General features: G+C 39.7%; 1 protein-coding gene across 1 annotated transcript in view; it reads right to left on the bottom strand.

Annotated features, from left to right (window-relative positions):
* Positions 1–776: 776 nt before the first annotated feature.
* smg6 (SMG6 nonsense mediated mRNA decay factor) overlaps positions 777–19,721 on the bottom strand; it is a 39,921-nt gene continuing 20,976 nt past the window's right edge. The window contains 2 exon segments of the mRNA XM_083569028.1: positions 777–3,007; positions 3,171–3,252. Coding sequence (XP_083425154.1) covers positions 2,877–3,007; positions 3,171–3,252 — 213 coding nt within the window. The 3' untranslated portion in view covers positions 777–2,876.

Below are 19,721 nucleotides of genomic sequence, written 5' to 3'. Positions count from 1 at the left end.
CACACACACACATATATATATATATATATATATATATATATATATATATATATATATATAAAGGATTGACATGGTTTGTAATTCAATTTAACCTGTACTAAGTGGATGCCAGAAAAATTGCACACTTGAAACTACTGTGCTAATGTGTGAGGACAGACAGCAGTGATGGGAGACCAGTGGTCACCAACCTTTTTTGCGCCACGGACTGGATTAATGTTGGACAATATTTTCACGGACTGGTTTAATGTCAGACAATATTTTCACAGAACGGCCTTTAAGGTGTGGCGGTTAAATACAACAAAATAAATGACCGGCATAAAAACTGGTATTTTCTAAATATAATAATAAACGTGAATCCACAGTGTTGTTTTTTGTTCATTTTGCTAGCTTGGAGACGCCCAGGTGACGGTCCGCGGCCCTGGGTTTGGGGAACACTGATGTAGACTATTTGCATTTAAGCTATATTTAAGTGACCAGTTCAGTTTCAACTAACAGCTTTATTATGCAATGTACGCTATGTTTGTACATATGTACAGGGGTGGGAGTGATTATTGTACAGAAGGTTTTGAAGTGGGGTTGTATGAAGGACTTATGCCTAGTCTATTCAAAGACTGTTTACACATAATTTTCCTCCTTGACCCATTTAGATTTATAGATTTGCAGTACAATTATTGTTGTACTAAGGTATTTGTTGGTATAAAAAAAAAGAAGAATGGTCTACAGCAGGGGTGTCAAACACAAAGGGCACAAATAAAGGGACAAAATTTAAAGCATGGTCGTGGGGCGAACAAAATAAAAATTTATTTACCAGTTTAACACCATTATTTAAACAGAAATGAGAACTTAAACAGACATACTACAATAATATTTTGGGGGAAGAAAAAAAAAAAGTTGAATTGTTTTTTATTAACAGTACCTTATATAATACAATAGCAAAATTTAAATTTTGAAATATGAACAAACTTATGAAAATTTGCAAATCTTCAAATACAGGCTGTCTTTTGATTTTAGGAAAAGTGTGAAAAACTGTAAACAATAAAAACCCAATTTTTTTGTTTTCTCTCTCATGCCATATTGTCCATCTTTTCTTGGCTGTTCAGTAGAAATCAGAGGCAAGCTCACATATCTGATTACATTATATTCTTTAATTACAGCCACATCTCTGAAAACAAGGCACACAGGTTTACCTATAATGTTATCAGGTACTATGGCTCCCACCTGTTATAAAAGCTTAAAATCCACTTCTCATTTGGCCATTCTTATTTAGATATTTCTCACTCTTCAGTGTGTATAATGTTTTTATGATTTATAACCACACTCTTGGTGTCCCCCAAATAAGCACGAGTTCCCCTTTTGAGTCGGGTTCCTCTCAAGGTTTCTTCCCTTACAGTTTGTTTTAGGCTTGCTCATCTGGGATAAATACACATTAAAATGTTTGTTCTATAAATCTGCTTTGTGAAAAGCACTATAAACTTAAATTGAATATTCTGGGATCAGTTAGCCTAAATGTCACTGTATAGGCACTGAGCCATGCATTCACCTTTGACCACTCATAAGTGTCTTTATAGCAGCAGGGAGGAGGGGCTGGCACTTGCAACTCTTAGGGGGGATTGTTGGGATTGAGTGGTGTGAGTGCAATTTACTAGTAAGCCATTAATAATGCACAAAAATTTTGGAAATGGGGTGCACATAAATAGCAGCAGGCTATTTGCCTGTAGCAGGAAGCAAGTAACAGCAACACCTGTTCCACAACTCTGACTGTATTATATATGTAGAATAAACATTATTCAAATCACACACTCAGGTGCTCATGATATTTCTCACTCTCTGATGTTCTCCCCAGGCTTGCTCATTGTGGATAAATACACTTGGTTCACTTATTTAAAACTGCTATTTAAATTTAAAACAAACTATTAAATAATGGTGGATGTTTCTTGCAAGTTTGAGGCTGCATTTCTACAAACTGAGTTGGGAGATTTGGTCAGGATTAATAGTGAATAATATTCCTCAATGAGAAATACAGGCAGATACTGCCTAAAACTTTTGTACAGTACTTTATGTATGGTGTGTGTTAAATATTGTTAAAGACTTCTTTACTCATATCTCCCACAGATGCCAATGTTAGTGGAGGGCAATATACACGGCAAGATTGTTGTAATACATACTACCAAATAAAAATATTAATTAACCGTAATTAATTAACTGAGAATTTATAGTTTATGATTTACTGGCAAACATAAGATGTAAAGGCGGGGGGGGGGGGGGGGGGGGGGGCATTTTTTTTTTTTTTTAATTATTATTTTGATTAGTCATAAATCCTATATCAAGGAGGTAATCAATGCATGCCCCCTCATACATAAAACAAGTAAACTAAGAAACAAGTCTGGTAAGTGTATGGTTGATTTTGGTTGTGTGTATAAAATCAAGCTCAAATTGTTTATACATGTTTTTAAGGCCTTGTAGAACAGAAACAAAAGATGACAGACAAAAAAATCTCCCAAACATTATCAAATTTGGTCTGGTTTAACATACCTCTTTCCCACCTCTCCTAAATGAAGCTTCTTTATTTTCAGTAATCATAGCTTACATGTACAGTGTAGGAATTTTTGTTCTGTCCCACACACAAAATATTCCCTATAACTAACAGGGACAGGACTCTCAATACTTTATTCTTATAAGGATAATGAAACTCATCTCCTTGAAAATAAAGTAATTCTGCATTATTTGCTTTTTCTCTTACTTACAAAAAAGGTTTGATGATTTCTACTCTCCCAAACATACTCCCTTTCGCTGCGTCTGTGCCTCTTTCTTGCTGCCCATGCTGTTGCAGTGGGTGATGAGCATTGTTTTATTATCAGGAAGTCTGTACTCTACGTTCAACCCACTTTAGCCCAGCTTAGGAAGGCAGGGAGGTCTCGAACTGGAACATTCCATGATAGAGCTTTTACACGCAAATTACGGTCATCGGTGAGCAAAACCACTTCCCTTTGAAGACGAATAGGTCCATCTGACAAAAAATTTTTATACATTTAGACAGGTCAACATAAAGGGAAAATAAAAAATCTATAAACATTTCCAAAATAAAAACACAGTAACACACTTTCGTAATTCAAACCCAAACTTGCATAGAGATGGTTGCTGGTTTAGTTAAAAGAAAACTGATTTCTCACCTTTCTGAGCAGGTATAAAGTCCTTAGCCTTGTCTTGACAGTATTGCAGGCAGCAAGACAAAATCACATCATCATTGTTGCCCTGGTGATAGACAAAGTTGTACAGTTCATATACCAACTAGAAGTAAAAATACCCAGCCAAGCCATATTTTGTTTCCTCTTTAAACACACACACAAATTTTGATTAATAATATGCAAACATTTTAGGGAACTGGATAAAAATCGTGAATAGGCTTCATTTAACATTCATGCTACAAATAATAGCTTAAATCTAAGCAGTGGAAAAGAGAACCTGCATTATACAGTGCAAACTATGTGCCAGTATTTCGTGGTCCATTCCTGCTTAATGGCATGCTTTGAATGTGAAATTTGCAATCACATGTAACTTGATATGTTATTGTACTATAAAATAAATTCTAGGCAGGTATGAAAAAAATTGTTGAAGCTGGAGCAAAAGCAAGCCTGCAAACAATTTGCTGAAGACAACCTTTCCAACAGCATAGATTATTGGAACCATGCCCTGTGGTCTGATGAGACAAAAAACTTGATTGGCTCGGATGGTGTCCAGCATGTGTGGTGACACCTGGTGAGGAGTACCAACAAGTCAAGCATGGTGGTGGCAGCATCATGTTCTGCAGCTGCATAAGTGCTGCTGGTACTGGGGAGCTGCGTTCATTGAGACAAACACGAATTCCAACATGTACTGTGACATTCTCAAGCAAAACATGATGCCCTCTCTAACATCCAGCAGCTCTGTGATATTATTATGGAGGAGTGGAAGAGGAGGAAAAAAAAGGCAAAATTAGATTAAATAGATAAGATTAAATTATAACTTTTTTTATGTGGAGGAAACAGGCTTCCATATGATTCAGGCCAAAGCAAGACAAAGTTTCCAAAGATTGAGATCATTTCAAACTAAAACACAAATAAAACTATACCGTGTGTTTACCTTTTTTTATTTAAAAATTTTTTTGTATTTGTAAATTACAAAAATTTTTTTGTAAATTTTTTTCTCTTGTATTTTTATTTTTGCTCTTTAATAAAGAAAAATTAAATTCTTATCTGATTACTCGATTATTGATTCAATAATTGATAGAAAACTCGATTACTAAAATAATCGAGAGCAACAGCTCCTATAAGACCTTGTGTCTTATTGCTTTGCTCAATACCAAGGTGTATGACCTGAGACATGAAACTGTCTTGCACAACCTTAAATTAGTAGCAGAGTATTTTATATATGAGTATTTCCTCACCCAGTGCTTCAACCTACATATGAAATTGATGATCATTAGTATCTACATAATATAACTGGTTAATCATACACCTGACTCTCCTGATCCTGCAAAATCCTTGACTTTGTGCATGTCTAAGTATTGATGCTGGTTTGAAGCCAAAGGGTAGTCACATTAAATATCGATTTGATTCAGATTTTCTTCTGCTCGCTCACTTTGCATTTTGTACATTGATAGAAAATAAACAATTAATATATATTTTCGAAAGCATTCTTTCTTTACAGCAACCCAGCCATTAGGGAGGCACAAGCCAGTGCACTCTTAGTGCCGGTCCCAAGCCCGGATAAATGGGGAGGGTTGCGTTAGGTAGGGCACTCAGCGTAAAACGTGCCAAATCGAATATGCGGATCACAAATTAGAATTTCATAACAGATCGGTTGAGGCCCGGGTTACCAACAACCGCCACAGGTATTGTTAGCCAACAGGGTACCAGTGGAAACTGAGCAAATGTTAGCCAAAGAAGGAGAAGGAGAGTGTGAAGATGTCTACAGAGACAGCAAGGAAAGGAGAAGTGTAGGAGAGTGGAGGTTCGGGTGGTACTTTAAATGTTGGTACTATGACTGATAAAGGGAGAGAGGTAGCTGATATGATGGAGAGGAGAAAGTTTGTGTGTTGTGTGTTCAGGAGACCAAGTGAAAATGGAGTAAGGCCAGGAACATTGGAGGTGGGTTTAAACTGTTAAATCATGGTGTGGAGGGAAAGAGAAATGGTGTAGGGGTGATTCTGAAGGAAGAGTACAGTAAGAGTGTAGTGGAAGTAAAGAGAGTTTCTGATAGGGTGATAAACGTGAAGCTGGAAGTTGAAGGGTTGATGATAAATGTCATCAGCGCCTTTGCTCCACAAGTCGGCTGCGAGATGGAGGAATGGGAAAGATTCTGGAGTGAATTAGATGAAGTGGTAGATGGTGTACCTAGGAATGAACGATTGGTGATTGGGGCAGACTTTAATGGGCATGTAGGTGAAGGAAACAGAGGTGATCGGTAGGTATAGTTTTAAAGAGAGGAATGTAGAAGGGCAAATGTGGTAGATTTTGCTAAAAGGATGAAAATGGCAGTGGTGAATACGTATTTTAAGAAGAAGGATGATCATAGAGTGACCTATAGGAGTGGGGGAAGGTGCACACAGGTGGACTATGTTCTATGTAGGAGATGCAACCTGAAGGCGATTGGAGACTGTAAGGTGTTGGCGGGGGACAGTGTAGCTAGACAGCATCGGATGGTGGTCTGTAGAATGGCTTTGGAGGCGAAGAAGAAGAGGAGGAGAGTGAGGACTGAAAGAAGAATAAGATGGTGGAAACTGAAAGAGGAAGACTGTAGTGTGAGGTTAAGAGAAGAGGACAGACAGGGGTTCAGTGGTGGTGAAGAGGTGCTGGATGATTGGGTAACTACTGCAGGAGTGTTCTCTTCGACTGGAGGCCACTCTGTGCAGTTTGGGACGGTTTCTCATCAACGCCTTGAGTGGTTCCATGAAATTCTGGAGTAAGAACGGGCGCTTTAAGGATGGATTGGAATGAAGTTAATGTCTGCTACACTGACTCAGGACTACTTTTCGCTTCTGATCATCATCACTGTACCCTGCAACATCGTATATCTGCTATAAATAGACATTCGGTGCAACCCAGATAAGGATGGGTTCCGTCTTGAGTCTGGTTCCTCTCAAGGTTTCTTCCTTATGCCATCTCGGGGAGTTTTTCCTTGCCACATTTGCCAGCGGCTTACTCATCAGGGACAAACTTAGTTATAAAGAACATATTCACTTTTAATCACCACATTATCTGTGTAAAGCTGCTTTGAGACAATATTCATTGTTAAAAGCGCTATACAAATAAAAATGAATTGAATTGATGAGGGAGGCAGCTAGAAAAGTACTTGGTGTGAAGTTTTTAACCAGATTGTTTAACAAGATTCTGGAAGGTGAGAGGATGCCTGAGGAATAAAGAAGGAGTGTGCTGGTACCGATCTTTAAGCATAAGGGAGATGTGCAGAGCTGCAGTAACTACAGGGGAATAAAGTTGATCAATAACACCATGAAGTTATGGGAAAGAGTAGTGGAAGCCAGGCTGAGAGAAGAGGTGACCATCTGTGAGCAACAGTATGGTTTCATGCAGAGGAAGAGCACCACAGATGCTCTATTTGCTTTGAGAATGTTGATGGAGAAGTATAGAGAAGGATGTTGTGATAGTAGGGTATCTGCAAGAATGAAAGGGAAGGTTTATAGGACTGTGGTGAGACCTGCGATGTTGTATGGATTAGAGACAGTGGCATTGAGTAAAAGACAGGAGGTGGAGCTGGTGGTAGCAGAGCTGAAGTTGTTAAGGTTTTTGTTGGGAGGGACGAGGATGGACAAGATTAGAAATGAGTTCAGTTCATACTCTATATGGATTAAGGTAAATACAGTTTTCATAAATGTAAAAGCAAATGACCCTTCGCAAAATAACCCTTCTATTAGAGGGACAGCCCATGTAGGACGTTTTGGTGACAAGGTGAGGGAGGCGAGATTGATATGGTTTGGACATGTGCAGAGGAGAGACATGAGTTATATTGGTAGAAGAATGCTAAGGATGGAGCCACCAGGAAGGAGGAAAAGAGGAAGACAAAGACGGAGGTTCATGGAAGTGGTGAGGGAAGACATTCAGGTAGTTGGTGTGAAAGAGGCAGATGTAGAGGACAGGGGGGTATGGAGATGGATGATCCCCTGTGGCGACCCCTAATGGTAGGAAAGAAGAAGAGGAAGATCCTTTTTTTACAGCATTTCTTCACACCTGACAGTACTCTACATCGAATATTATAAAGAATGATGTACAGAAGGAATCATAGACCTGTCATAAATCCTTCTGAAGTTGTGAGCAACCTTGGCCACAGCGGAAAAAGTTGTGTTTAACCAAGCATTAAGAGTTGCATAACAGTGCCACCATCAGACAATGTCATCCATTGCTAAGTAGAGTAGCAGTTGAAATTCTGCACCATAGGTTGGGTGTTTATGACTTACAGATTGGGCTGAACATCATTCTTGGGGGAAAAAAAAAAAAGATTAATAATAAGAATAATGAATACATAACTTTCAGACTAAAAAGTGAGTGTTGCAATGTGACTGGCTGCATTCCATGTTTTTAAACTAGACAATAGAAATCTACTCACAGATTAACACAGCAATGCAAATTGTCGTTTGATGCAACTCATATATTCAGTGGTACTAGAGGTATGATTGTAATTTCTCTGGGGCTTTGACCTGTTTTTGGTTAGGCTGTTTAGGGAAGTAAATTGTTTATCCATCCATCTTCTCCCGCTTATCCGAAGCCGGGTCGCGGGGGCAGCAGTCTAAGCAAAGATGCCCAGACTTCCCTCTCCCTAGCCACTTCTTCCAGCTCTTCCGGGGGGACACCGAGGCGTTCCCAGGCCAGCAGGGAGACATAGTCTCTCCAGCGTGTCCTAGGTCTTCCCCAGGGTCTCCTCCCAGTGGGACGCGCCCGGAACACCTTCCCAGGAAGGCGTCCAGGAGGCATCCGGAACAGATGCCCAAACCACCTCAGCTGACCCCTCTCGATGTGGAGGAGCAGCGGATCTACTCTGAGCTCCTCCCGAGTGACTGAGCTTCTCACCCTATCTCTAAGGGATCGCCCAGCCACCCTGTAGAGAAAGCTCATTTTGGCCGCCTGTATCCGGGATCTTGTCCTTTCGGTCATGACCCAGAGCTCATGACCATAGGTGAGAGTAGGAACGTAGATTGACCGGTAAATCGAGAGCTTCGCCTTGCGGCTCAGCTCTTTCTTCACCACGACAGACCGGTACATCGACCGCATTACTGCAGAAGCTGCACCGATCCGTCTGTCAATCTCCCGTTCCACCCTTCCCTCACTCGTGAACTAAACCCCAAGATACTTAAACTCCTCCACTTGCGGCAGGAACTCCCCACCAACCTGAAGTGGGCAAGCCACCATTTTCCGACTGAGGACCATGGCCTCGAATTTGGAGGTGCTGATTCTCATCCCAGCCGCTTCACACTCGGCTGCAAACCGTCCCAGTGCATGCTGAAGTTCCTGGTCTGATGAAGCCAACACGACAACATCATCTGCAAAGAGCAAAGACGAAATCGTGTCGTCACCAAACAGGACACCCTCCGGCCCCTGGCTGCGCCTAGAAATTCTGTCCATATAAATTATGAACAGAACCGGTGACAAAGGGCAGCCCTGCCGAAGTCCAACATGCACCGGGAACAAGTCTGACTTACTGCAGGCAATGCGAACCAAGCTCCTGCTTCGGTCGTACAGGGACCGGACAGCCCTTAGTAAAGGGCCCCCGACCCCATACTCCCGGAGCACCCTCCACAGGCCGCCGCGAGGGACACAGTCCAATGCCTTTTCCAAATCCAAAAAACACATGTGGACTGGTTGGGCAAACTCCCATGAACCCTCCAGCACCCTGTAGAGGGTATAGAGCTGGTCCAGTGTGCCACGGCCTGGACGAAAACCACACTGTTCCTCCTGATTTCGAGGTTCTACTATCGGCCGTATTCTCCTCTCCAGTACCCTGGCATAGACTTTCCCAGGTAGGCTGAGAAGTGTGATCCCCCTATAGTTGGAACACACCCTCCGGTCCCCCTTCTTAAAAAGAGGGACCACCACCCCGGTCTGCCATTCCAGAGGCACTGTCCCCGACCGCCACGCGATGCTGCAGAGGCGTGTCAGCCAAGACAGCCCCACAACATCCAGAGACTTGAGGTACTCAGGGCGGATCTCATCCACCCCCGGTGCCTTGCCACCAAGGAGTTTCTTTACTACCTCGGTGACTTCAGCTTGGGTGATGGACGAGTTCGCCTCTGAGCCCTCAGCTTAAATTGTTTATTCTATTTTAAATTTTTTTGCTACGCAGCAATTTTTTTTTGTTCCAATAAGTCACTTTAGAGCTAATTGTGAACTTTTGAGCTTCCTGCATAATGCTCCTGATTCCTGCCTTAACACTTAAGGCATTAAGCTATTTACTAAATAAATATTTGTGAAATATTATATTACTATACAGTGGTTCCCTGGTGGTCTAGTGGTTAGGATGCGGCGCTCTCACCGCTGCGGCCCGGGTTCGATCCCCGGTCAGGGAACAGTAATCCCTCGCCTTGTGGGGGTAACGATGATGAATTGTGTGCATTACTAATGATGGTGATGACGATGAAATTAATGTACTGCATACCCAAAAAGAGCATTACAGCTCTTCAGTAAGCTTAAATTTTATGTTCCACATAAAATCCCAGCGTTACAGTAAAACCGCGAAAGCTTAACTGCGATGTGGCGAGGGATTACTAATTATATAAACATATATATGAGTAACTCACACATTGATAAATATGTTTGAAAAGCAGGTGATTCAGGCTAGATGAAATCACTGAATGGAGTCCACTCAGAACATGGTACATCCATCGCATTTTCTCATTAGTAGATTTTGCACATTTCTTCCACTGCAATTTTCATTTTTTTTATTTTCTTTTTCTGCTAAATTATACCGTTACATTAAACAGCTTTTACTCTTGGGGTAGGGAAGAAATTTCAGATATTAACTTGAGCCATATTTGTTTAATGATTTCGTCATTGGGCTTTATTTTTGAAATATTCCTTATTTTATGCTTTATGAATAGGGTTAGTTTAGAAAAGGAGTTTTTTACTACTGTGTACAATGTGAAAACAAGATTCAAATTAATTTATTAATAGAATCTTATGTGCCACAGTAAAGGCATGTCCTGTTATTTGTTTTTAAATAAATAAATACTAATAAATCTTGATGCAAATCTCTTCCATCTTCAGTGCTTGGACCCTAAATAATACAAGTAATAACCTGCTACAATTCTATTCAATGTGTAAAACCACTGCTTTGTTTGGTCATCACTGATCCTAATATGGTGTAAAATGCTAGCTAGAGACCATCATAAGGGTGGGAATAGGTTAGCTTTGATGACAGCTTAGCACACATTCTGCAAACTGCAGATTTACAGAATATAAATGCTTCTTGAAGTTGCAGATGGTAGACATATTTCAACATCTACTGTTCAGAGGTGACTGTGCGAGTCTGGTGGAATTGTGGCAAAGAAACCGTTACTTTAGAAAGTACAAGAAGTAGAAAAGATACGTATGCTTGGACCAAGAAACACATAGAAATAAACATTAGATCAGTGGAAAACTGTCCTGTGGTCTGAGAAATCCAAATTTAAGTCATTGGGTTCTAACTAGAGGTCGACCGAAATGGGTTTTTCTCTTGTCGCTGCCGATATTTAGAAATCAGGGCAGCCGATGGAGATATATGATGCCAATTTTTGGCCGATATGTTTGGCCGATATGTTCGGCTGGTTCTCAGAAAGTCTGTTTTAGTAACCTGATTAACATTAAATTAAACAGGACTGAACACACAGCCAGCACCTCTGATCTAAAGATAGGATTGCTGAATATTAGATCTCTCACGTCAAAAGCGCTTACTATAAACAAAATTATTACCGACTAGAAGTTTAAAATAATGTGTTTGACAGAAACGTGGATTAAACCAATTGAATATGTAGCATTAAATGAAGTGAGACCTCCTGGGTATAGTTACATACACCAACCCTGTCTAAATGGCAAAGGAGGCGGAGTCACAGCTATTTTTAATAATAATCTAAGCGTCACACAAAAGACTAAACACAAATGTAAAACATTTAAAGTTCTTTACACCAACATAAAATATTCAGTGTCCAAAAGCAGGTCCAGTCAGTCAATTCCACTAATTATTATTTATAGACCCCCAGGGCCCTACTCTGATTTTCTCATAGAATCCATTCATCACAAATTTAGCTACTTCTTTAGACAAAGCATTAATAATTGGTGACTTTAATATTCATTTTAATAATCAGGAAGACTCCTTAAGAGCAGCAGTTGTGTCCATTCTAGATTCAGTTGGAATTAGAATGTTCATCAGAATGTTATAGGACCCACTCATAGTGGTGGACACACTCTCGATTTGTTAACATTTGGATTAAAAATACAAAAATTAGTCATAATTCCACAGTCTGAAGCTATTTCAGACCATTATCTCATCTCTTTTATAATCTGCCTCAGTCATTGCATTACTACCTCACCACGTTACCGTGTTAAGCGTACTTTCACGTCAGCTACAGCACCGCGTTTTATCAATAATCTTCCAGAAATTACGATATTAAATAGATCTCCGTCTGACCCCGCAGAGCTTGACTGGGCCACTGAATACCTAGAATCAATGTTACGTTATACTCTAGATGATGTAGCCCCCCTTAAGACCAAAATGATAAGGGAGAAAAAAATAGCACAGTGGTATAATGATCATACTCGCACCTTAAAACAGACCACTCGAAAATTAGAACGTAAATGGCATCAAACAAAATTAACAGTATTTCAAATAGCATGGAAGGAGAGCCTCCTAAATTATAGAAAATCTCAGTGCTGCTAGATTAGCATATTTCTCCACCCTCATAGAAAATAACAAGCATAATCCTAGATTTTTATTCAGCACGGCAGCAAAATTAACAGGAAATAAAAACACTGCACTAACATGCACACCATCATTAGGTAGTAATGATTTCATGAACTTTTTAAATAATAAAATTGAAAACATCAGGCAAGAATTCCAGCCGGTTAATATAAATCCAAATTATTTTACAAGTAACGCTGTAGACAGCAGTGTCACTGGACAATCAACTATAAAGCTTCACTCCTATTCATGAGAATGACTTAATTTCATTAATTTCCTCATCAAAATCATCAACCTGCATTCTCGATCCCTTGCCTACAAGTTTCCTTAAACAGATAATTCCAGAGGTAATTGAACCCGTTTAAAAAAATAATAAACTCTTCCATTAGCACTGGTTATGTACCTAAATCCTTCAAACTGGCAGTTATTAAATCCCTAATTAAGAAACCTGACCTTGACCCATGTTAGCTGTCCAACTACAGACCAATATCAAGTCTCCCCTTTATTTAAAAATTTTAGAAAAGGTTGTAGCACAGCAGTTATGCTCACATCTACTTATGAATAACATTTTTTAAATGTATCAGTCAGAATTTAGGCCTCATCATAGCACAGAGACGGCACTAGTTAAGGTGGTAAATGACCTGTTATTGGACTCTGATCAGGGTTTTGTCTCTTTACTTGGTTTGCTCGACCATAGTGCAGCTTTTGACACCATTGATCACACTATACTACTTGCTAGACTTAAGAAGGATGTTGGAATAAAGGGAACAGCTCTCTCTTGGCTCAGGTCTTATTTGACTGATCGCTATCAGTTTGTTGATGTAAATGGTGAGTTCTCCAGACTCTCTGAGGTAAAGTTTGGTGTTCCTCAAGGATCTGTCTTAGGCCCACTGCTTTTCTCTTTATATATGCTGCCTCTCGGTGAATTCATACATAAACATGATATTAGCTTCCATTGCTATGCTGATGATACGCAGTTGTATATTTCAGCAAAGCCAGATGAGAGAGATCAGCTTAACAATATTGAGAAGTGTGTAAAGGACATTAGACAGTGGATGCTTGATAACTTTCTTCTGCTCAACTCAGATAAGACGGAAGTACTTTTACTAGGACCACATGCAGCTAGAAGCAAACTTTCCGATTACGTAGCATCTCTGGATGGTGTTTCTGTCTCAGCGTGTACGGCTGTCAAAGACCTTGGTGTTATTATTGACCCTAGTCTTTCCTTCGAGGCTCACGTGAATAATATCACCAGGATCGCCTTCTTTCACCTTAGAAATATTCAATATTTCAAATTAGCAATATGATGTCATTACAGGATGCAGAAAAACTAGTTCATGCTTTGTTACTTCTAGATTAGACTACTGTAACGCTTTACTGCCTGGGTGTTTGAGTAAGTGCATAAAGTTCAGAATGCAGCAGCAACAGTCCTCACTAGATCTAGAAAATATGACCACATCACTCCTGTTTTAATCAGTCTACACTGGCTCCCAATCAAATCTTGCATTGATTATAAAATACTACTACCGACGTATAAAGCACTTAACGGTCTTGCACCGCAGTATCTGAGTGAAATTCTTTACCTGTACAGTAAAACCCTGTTGTACGAGCAACCTATAGTACGAGCAAACGGAGATACGAGCGACCTTGCTCGCAAAATTTTACCCTATTTCACGAGCAAATTTCGAAGGCACGAGCAAACCCACGCTGCCGGTTCACCGCTTTCGGCGGAGGGAAGCATCAGTCGCTTAGTTGATGATGTATCACTCGGTCGCTCTCATTGTACAGTGCAGGAAAAGCATAACTTTTTTTAGTTTTATATTTTTATTTCACTAGAAATCTTGAAAAATGTCTCCCAAGAAAATCAGTGATGGTGCTGTGAAAACGAAAGTAAATAGAATTTCCATGGAAACCGAGGAGGTTATGAGCGTGGTGTGTTTCTCACACTACCAATCAACCACTACCACATGAATAAGTGTTAAATTATGTTTACATTACGATAATTTGCGGTGTATTTGTTTGTTTAAAAAAGGCTACACATACTATTTAATTGCAGAAATAAGCAATCGAATGAGATCTCGGAACGGATTATATCGCTTTTACATTCATTCTTATGAGGAAAATCAGTTCGAACGAGCGAGCAAATGTACCTACAAGCAATTTTCAAGAACGAATTATGCTCGTACAACGGGGTTTTACTGTATGATCCTCCACGCCTACTTAGATTAAAAGGTGCAGGCTATCTGTTGGTTCCTTTAAATAATGAAAACTACAGCAGGGGGCAGATCTTTCTCTTATAAAGCCTCACAGTTATGGAACAGCCTTTCAATCAGTGTTCGGGACTCAGACACAGTCTCAGTGTTCAAGTCGAGGTTGAACAGTAGATTTTTTCTTAGGAAAATGCGCAGATCTGGAGGGAACATGGATATAGAGTGTTTGATGAACTGGGATATTTGTATGCTGTCGTCCCCTCACATTCACAAGTTCACTCAGGTTCATTGACGGTGGTGTGGTGGGTCGTCTCTTATCCCAGAGATCCCTCATTTCTGTGTTACCTTCTGGTTCTCCCTTGTAGTTATGCTGCCATAGCAAGTCTTGCCGGAGTCCAAACTGAACAGTGATATTAACTTTCATACAACAATAAGGACACAAAATAATCCATATCCTTCTCTTCTCTTCTCTTCTCTTCTCTTCTCTCGCTCTCGGTCGAGTTAAACATGCTCCTGAGGCTACAGTGACCACTGTTCCTGCCCCTCTCCCCTTTGTGGATCTTCCCACTTCGTCCAGGCCTACCTCTTGATAGTGTTCTCTTCGACTGGAGGCCACTCTGTGCAGCTTGGGATGGTTTCTCATCAACGCCTTGGGTGGTTCCATGAAATTCCAGAGTAAGAACGGGAGCTTTGAGGATGGATTGGACTGTAGTTAATATGTCAACAGTCTCCTACACCGACTCAGGACAACTTTTCGCTTCTGATCATCATCACTGTACCCCGCGACATCGTATATCTGCTACAAATGGACATTCGGTGCAACCCAGATAAGGATGGGTTCCGTCTTGAGTCTGGTTCCTCTCAAGGTTTCTTCCTTATGCCATCTCGGGGAGTTTTTTCTTGCCACAGTCGCCACCGGCTTGCTCATCAGGGACAAACTTACTTATAAAGAACATATTTACTTTTAATCACCACATTATCTGTGTAAAGCTGCTTTGAGACAATGTTCATTGTTAAAAGCGCTATACAAATAAAAATCAATTGGATTGGTTTTCTTTTTTCCCCTACGTCATAAAATCTAATTCTTAATTAATAAGACGTGATACAGAAAATTGCTTAAATTAAACATTTATTGAACAAGCTCCTCCATTCAGTTCACTGGTTACCAGGTTTTTGTACCCATGCCTACCTGCAACCTAAAACACAGATGGTTGAAGGCTCACTAACAATATAGTTCCAAAAAGTTACTAGTATTCTCTCTCCAAATTTTTTACTCATTCTCTCTCCAAATGTTATTCTCATTCTCTCTCCTTATGTGCCACAGTAAAGGCATGTCCTGTTATTTGTTTTTAAATAAATAAATACTAATAAATCTTGATGCAAATCTCTTCCATCTTCAGTGCTTGGACCCTAAATAATACAAGTAATAACCTGCTACAATTCTATTCAATGTGTAAAACCACTGCTTTGTTTGGTCATCACTGATCCTAATATGGTGTAAAATGCTAGCTAGAGACCATCATAAGGGTGGGAATAGGTTAGCTTTGATGACAGCTTAGCACACATTCTGCAAACTGCAGATTTACAGAATATAAATGCTTCTTGAAGTTGCAGATGGTAGACATATTTCAACATCTACTGTTCAGAGGTGACTGTGCGAGTCTGGTGGAATTGTGGCAAAGAAACCGTTACTTTAGAAAGTACAAGAAGTAGAAAAGATACGTATGCTTGGACCAAGAAACACATAGAAATAAACATTAGATCAGTGGAAAACTGTCCTGTGGTCTGAGAAATCCAAATTTAAGTCATTGGGTTCTAACTAGAGGTCGACCGAAATGGGTTTTTCTCTTGTCGCTGCCGATATTTAGAAATCAGGGCAGCCGATGGAGATATATGATGCCAATTTTTGGCCGATATGTTTGGCCGATATGTTCGGCTGGTTCTCAGAAAGTCTGTTTTAGTAACCTGATTAACATTAAATTAAACAGGACTGAACACACAGCCAGCACCTCTGATCTAAAGATAGGATTGCTGAATATTAGATCTCTCACGTCAAAAGCGCTTACTATAAACAAAATTATTACCGACTAGAAGTTTAAAATAATGTGTTTGACAGAAACGTGGATTAAACCAATTGAATATGTAGCATTAAATGAAGTGAGACCTCCTGGGTATAGTTACATACACCAACCCTGTCTAAATGGCAAAGGAGGCGGAGTCACAGCTATTTTTAATAATAATCTAAGCGTCACACAAAAGACTAAACACAAATGTAAAACATTTAAAGTTCTTTACACCAACATAAAATATTCAGTGTCCAAAAGCAGGTCCAGTCAGTCAATTCCACTAATTATTATTTATAGACCCCCAGGGCCCTACTCTGATTTTCTCATAGAATCCATTCATCACAAATTTAGCTACTTCTTTAGACAAAGCATTAATAATTGGTGACTTTAATATTCATTTTAATAATCAGGAAGACTCCTTAAGAGCAGCAGTTGTGTCCATTCTAGATTCAGTTGGAATTAGAATGTTCATCAGAATGTTATAGGACCCACTCATAGTGGTGGACACACTCTCGATTTGTTAACATTTGGATTAAAAATACAAAAATTAGTCATAATTCCACAGTCTGAAGCTATTTCAGACCATTATCTCATCTCTTTTATAATCTGCCTCAGTCATTGCATTACTACCTCACCACGTTACCGTGTTAAGCGTACTTTCACGTCAGCTACAGCACCGCGTTTTATCAATAATCTTCCAGAAATTACGATATTAAATAGATCTCCGTCTGACCCCGCAGAGCTTGACTGGGCCACTGAATACCTAGAATCAATGTTACGTTATACTCTAGATGATGTAGCCCCCCTTAAGACCAAAATGATAAGGGAGAAAAAAATAGCACAGTGGTATAATGATCATACTCGCACCTTAAAACAGACCACTCGAAAATTAGAACGTAAATGGCATCAAACAAAATTAACAGTATTTCAAATAGCATGGAAGGAGAGCCTCCTAAATTATAGAAAATCTCAGTGCTGCTAGATTAGCATATTTCTCCACCCTCATAGAAAATAACAAGCATAATCCTAGATTTTTATTCAGCACGGCAGCAAAATTAACAGGAAATAAAAACACTGCACTAACATGCACACCATCATTAGGTAGTAATGATTTCATGAACTTTTTAAATAATAAAATTGAAAACATCAGGCAAGAATTCCAGCCGGTTAATATAAATCCAAATTATTTTACAAGTAACGCTGTAGACAGCAGTGTCACTGGACAATCAACTATAAAGCTTCACTCCTATTCATGAGAATGACTTAATTTCATTAATTTCCTCATCAAAATCATCAACCTGCATTCTCGATCCCTTGCCTACAAGTTTCCTTAAACAGATAATTCCAGAGGTAATTGAACCCGTTTAAAAAAATAATAAACTCTTCCATTAGCACTGGTTATGTACCTAAATCCTTCAAACTGGCAGTTATTAAATCCCTAATTAAGAAACCTGACCTTGACCCATGTTAGCTGTCCAACTACAGACCAATATCAAGTCTCCCCTTTATTTAAAAATTTTAGAAAAGGTTGTAGCACAGCAGTTATGCTCACATCTACTTATGAATAACATTTTTTAAATGTATCAGTCAGAATTTAGGCCTCATCATAGCACAGAGACGGCACTAGTTAAGGTGGTAAATGACCTGTTATTGGACTCTGATCAGGGTTTTGTCTCTTTACTTGGTTTGCTCGACCATAGTGCAGCTTTTGACACCATTGATCACACTATACTACTTGCTAGACTTAAGAAGGATGTTGGAATAAAGGGAACAGCTCTCTCTTGGCTCAGGTCTTATTTGACTGATCGCTATCAGTTTGTTGATGTAAATGGTGAGTTCTCCAGACTCTCTGAGGTAAAGTTTGGTGTTCCTCAAGGATCTGTCTTAGGCCCACTGCTTTTCTCTTTATATATGCTGCCTCTCGGTGAATTCATACATAAACATGATATTAGCTTCCATTGCTATGCTGATGATACGCAGTTGTATATTTCAGCAAAGCCAGATGAGAGAGATCAGCTTAACAATATTGAGAAGTGTGTAAAGGACATTAGACAGTGGATGCTTGATAACTTTCTTCTGCTCAACTCAGATAAGACGGAAGTACTTTTACTAGGACCACATGCAGCTAGAAGCAAACTTTCCGATTACGTAGCATCTCTGGATGGTGTTTCTGTCTCAGCGTGTACGGCTGTCAAAGACCTTGGTGTTATTATTGACCCTAGTCTTTCCTTCGAGGCTCACGTGAATAATATCACCAGGATCGCCTTCTTTCACCTTAGAAATATTCAATATTTCAAATTAGCAATATGATGTCATTACAGGATGCAGAAAAACTAGTTCATGCTTTGTTACTTCTAGATTAGACTACTGTAACGCTTTACTGCCTGGGTGTTTGAGTAAGTGCATAAAGTTCAGAATGCAGCAGCAACAGTCCTCACTAGATCTAGAAAATATGACCACATCACTCCTGTTTTAATCAGTCTACACTGGCTCCCAATCAAATCTTGCATTGATTATAAAATACTACTACCGACGTATAAAGCACTTAACGGTCTTGCACCGCAGTATCTGAGTGAAATTCTTTACCTGTACAGTAAAACCCTGTTGTACGAGCAACCTATAGTACGAGCAAACGGAGATACGAGCGACCTTGCTCGCAAAATTTTACCCTATTTCACGAGCAAATTTCGAAGGCACGAGCAAACCCACGCTGCCGGTTCACCGCTTTCGGCGGAGGGAAGCATCAGTCGCTTAGTTGATGATGTATCACTCGGTCGCTCTCATTGTACAGTGCAGGAAAAGCATAACTTTTTTTAGTTTTATATTTTTATTTCACTAGAAATCTTGAAAAATGTCTCCCAAGAAAATCAGTGATGGTGCTGTGAAAACGAAAGTAAATAGAATTTCCATGGAAACCGAGGAGGTTATGAGCGTGGTGTGTTTCTCACACTACCAATCAACCACTACCACATGAATAAGTGTTAAATTATGTTTACATTACGATAATTTGCGGTGTATTTGTTTGTTTAAAAAAGGCTACACATACTATTTAATTGCAGAAATAAGCAATCGAATGAGATCTCGGAACGGATTATATCGCTTTTACATTCATTCTTATGAGGAAAATCAGTTCGAACGAGCGAGCAAATGTACCTACAAGCAATTTTCAAGAACGAATTATGCTCGTACAACGGGGTTTTACTGTATGATCCTCCACGCCTACTTAGATTAAAAGGTGCAGGCTATCTGTTGGTTCCTTTAAATAATGAAAACTACAGCAGGGGGCAGATCTTTCTCTTATAAAGCCTCACAGTTATGGAACAGCCTTTCAATCAGTGTTCGGGACTCAGACACAGTCTCAGTGTTCAAGTCGAGGTTGAACAGTAGATTTTTTCTTAGGAAAATGCGCAGATCTGGAGGGAACATGGATATAGAGTGTTTGATGAACTGGGATATTTGTATGCTGTCGTCCCCTCACATTCACAAGTTCACTCAGGTTCATTGACGGTGGTGTGGTGGGTCGTCT

The sequence above is a fragment of the Silurus aristotelis genome (genome assembly GCF_946808225.1).
Source record: "Silurus aristotelis genome assembly, chromosome: 18".
NCBI lineage: Eukaryota > Metazoa > Chordata > Actinopteri > Siluriformes > Siluridae > Silurus > Silurus aristotelis.
Note: the sequence above shows the minus strand (reverse complement) of the source record. Positions and strands in the feature narration are given on the sequence as shown.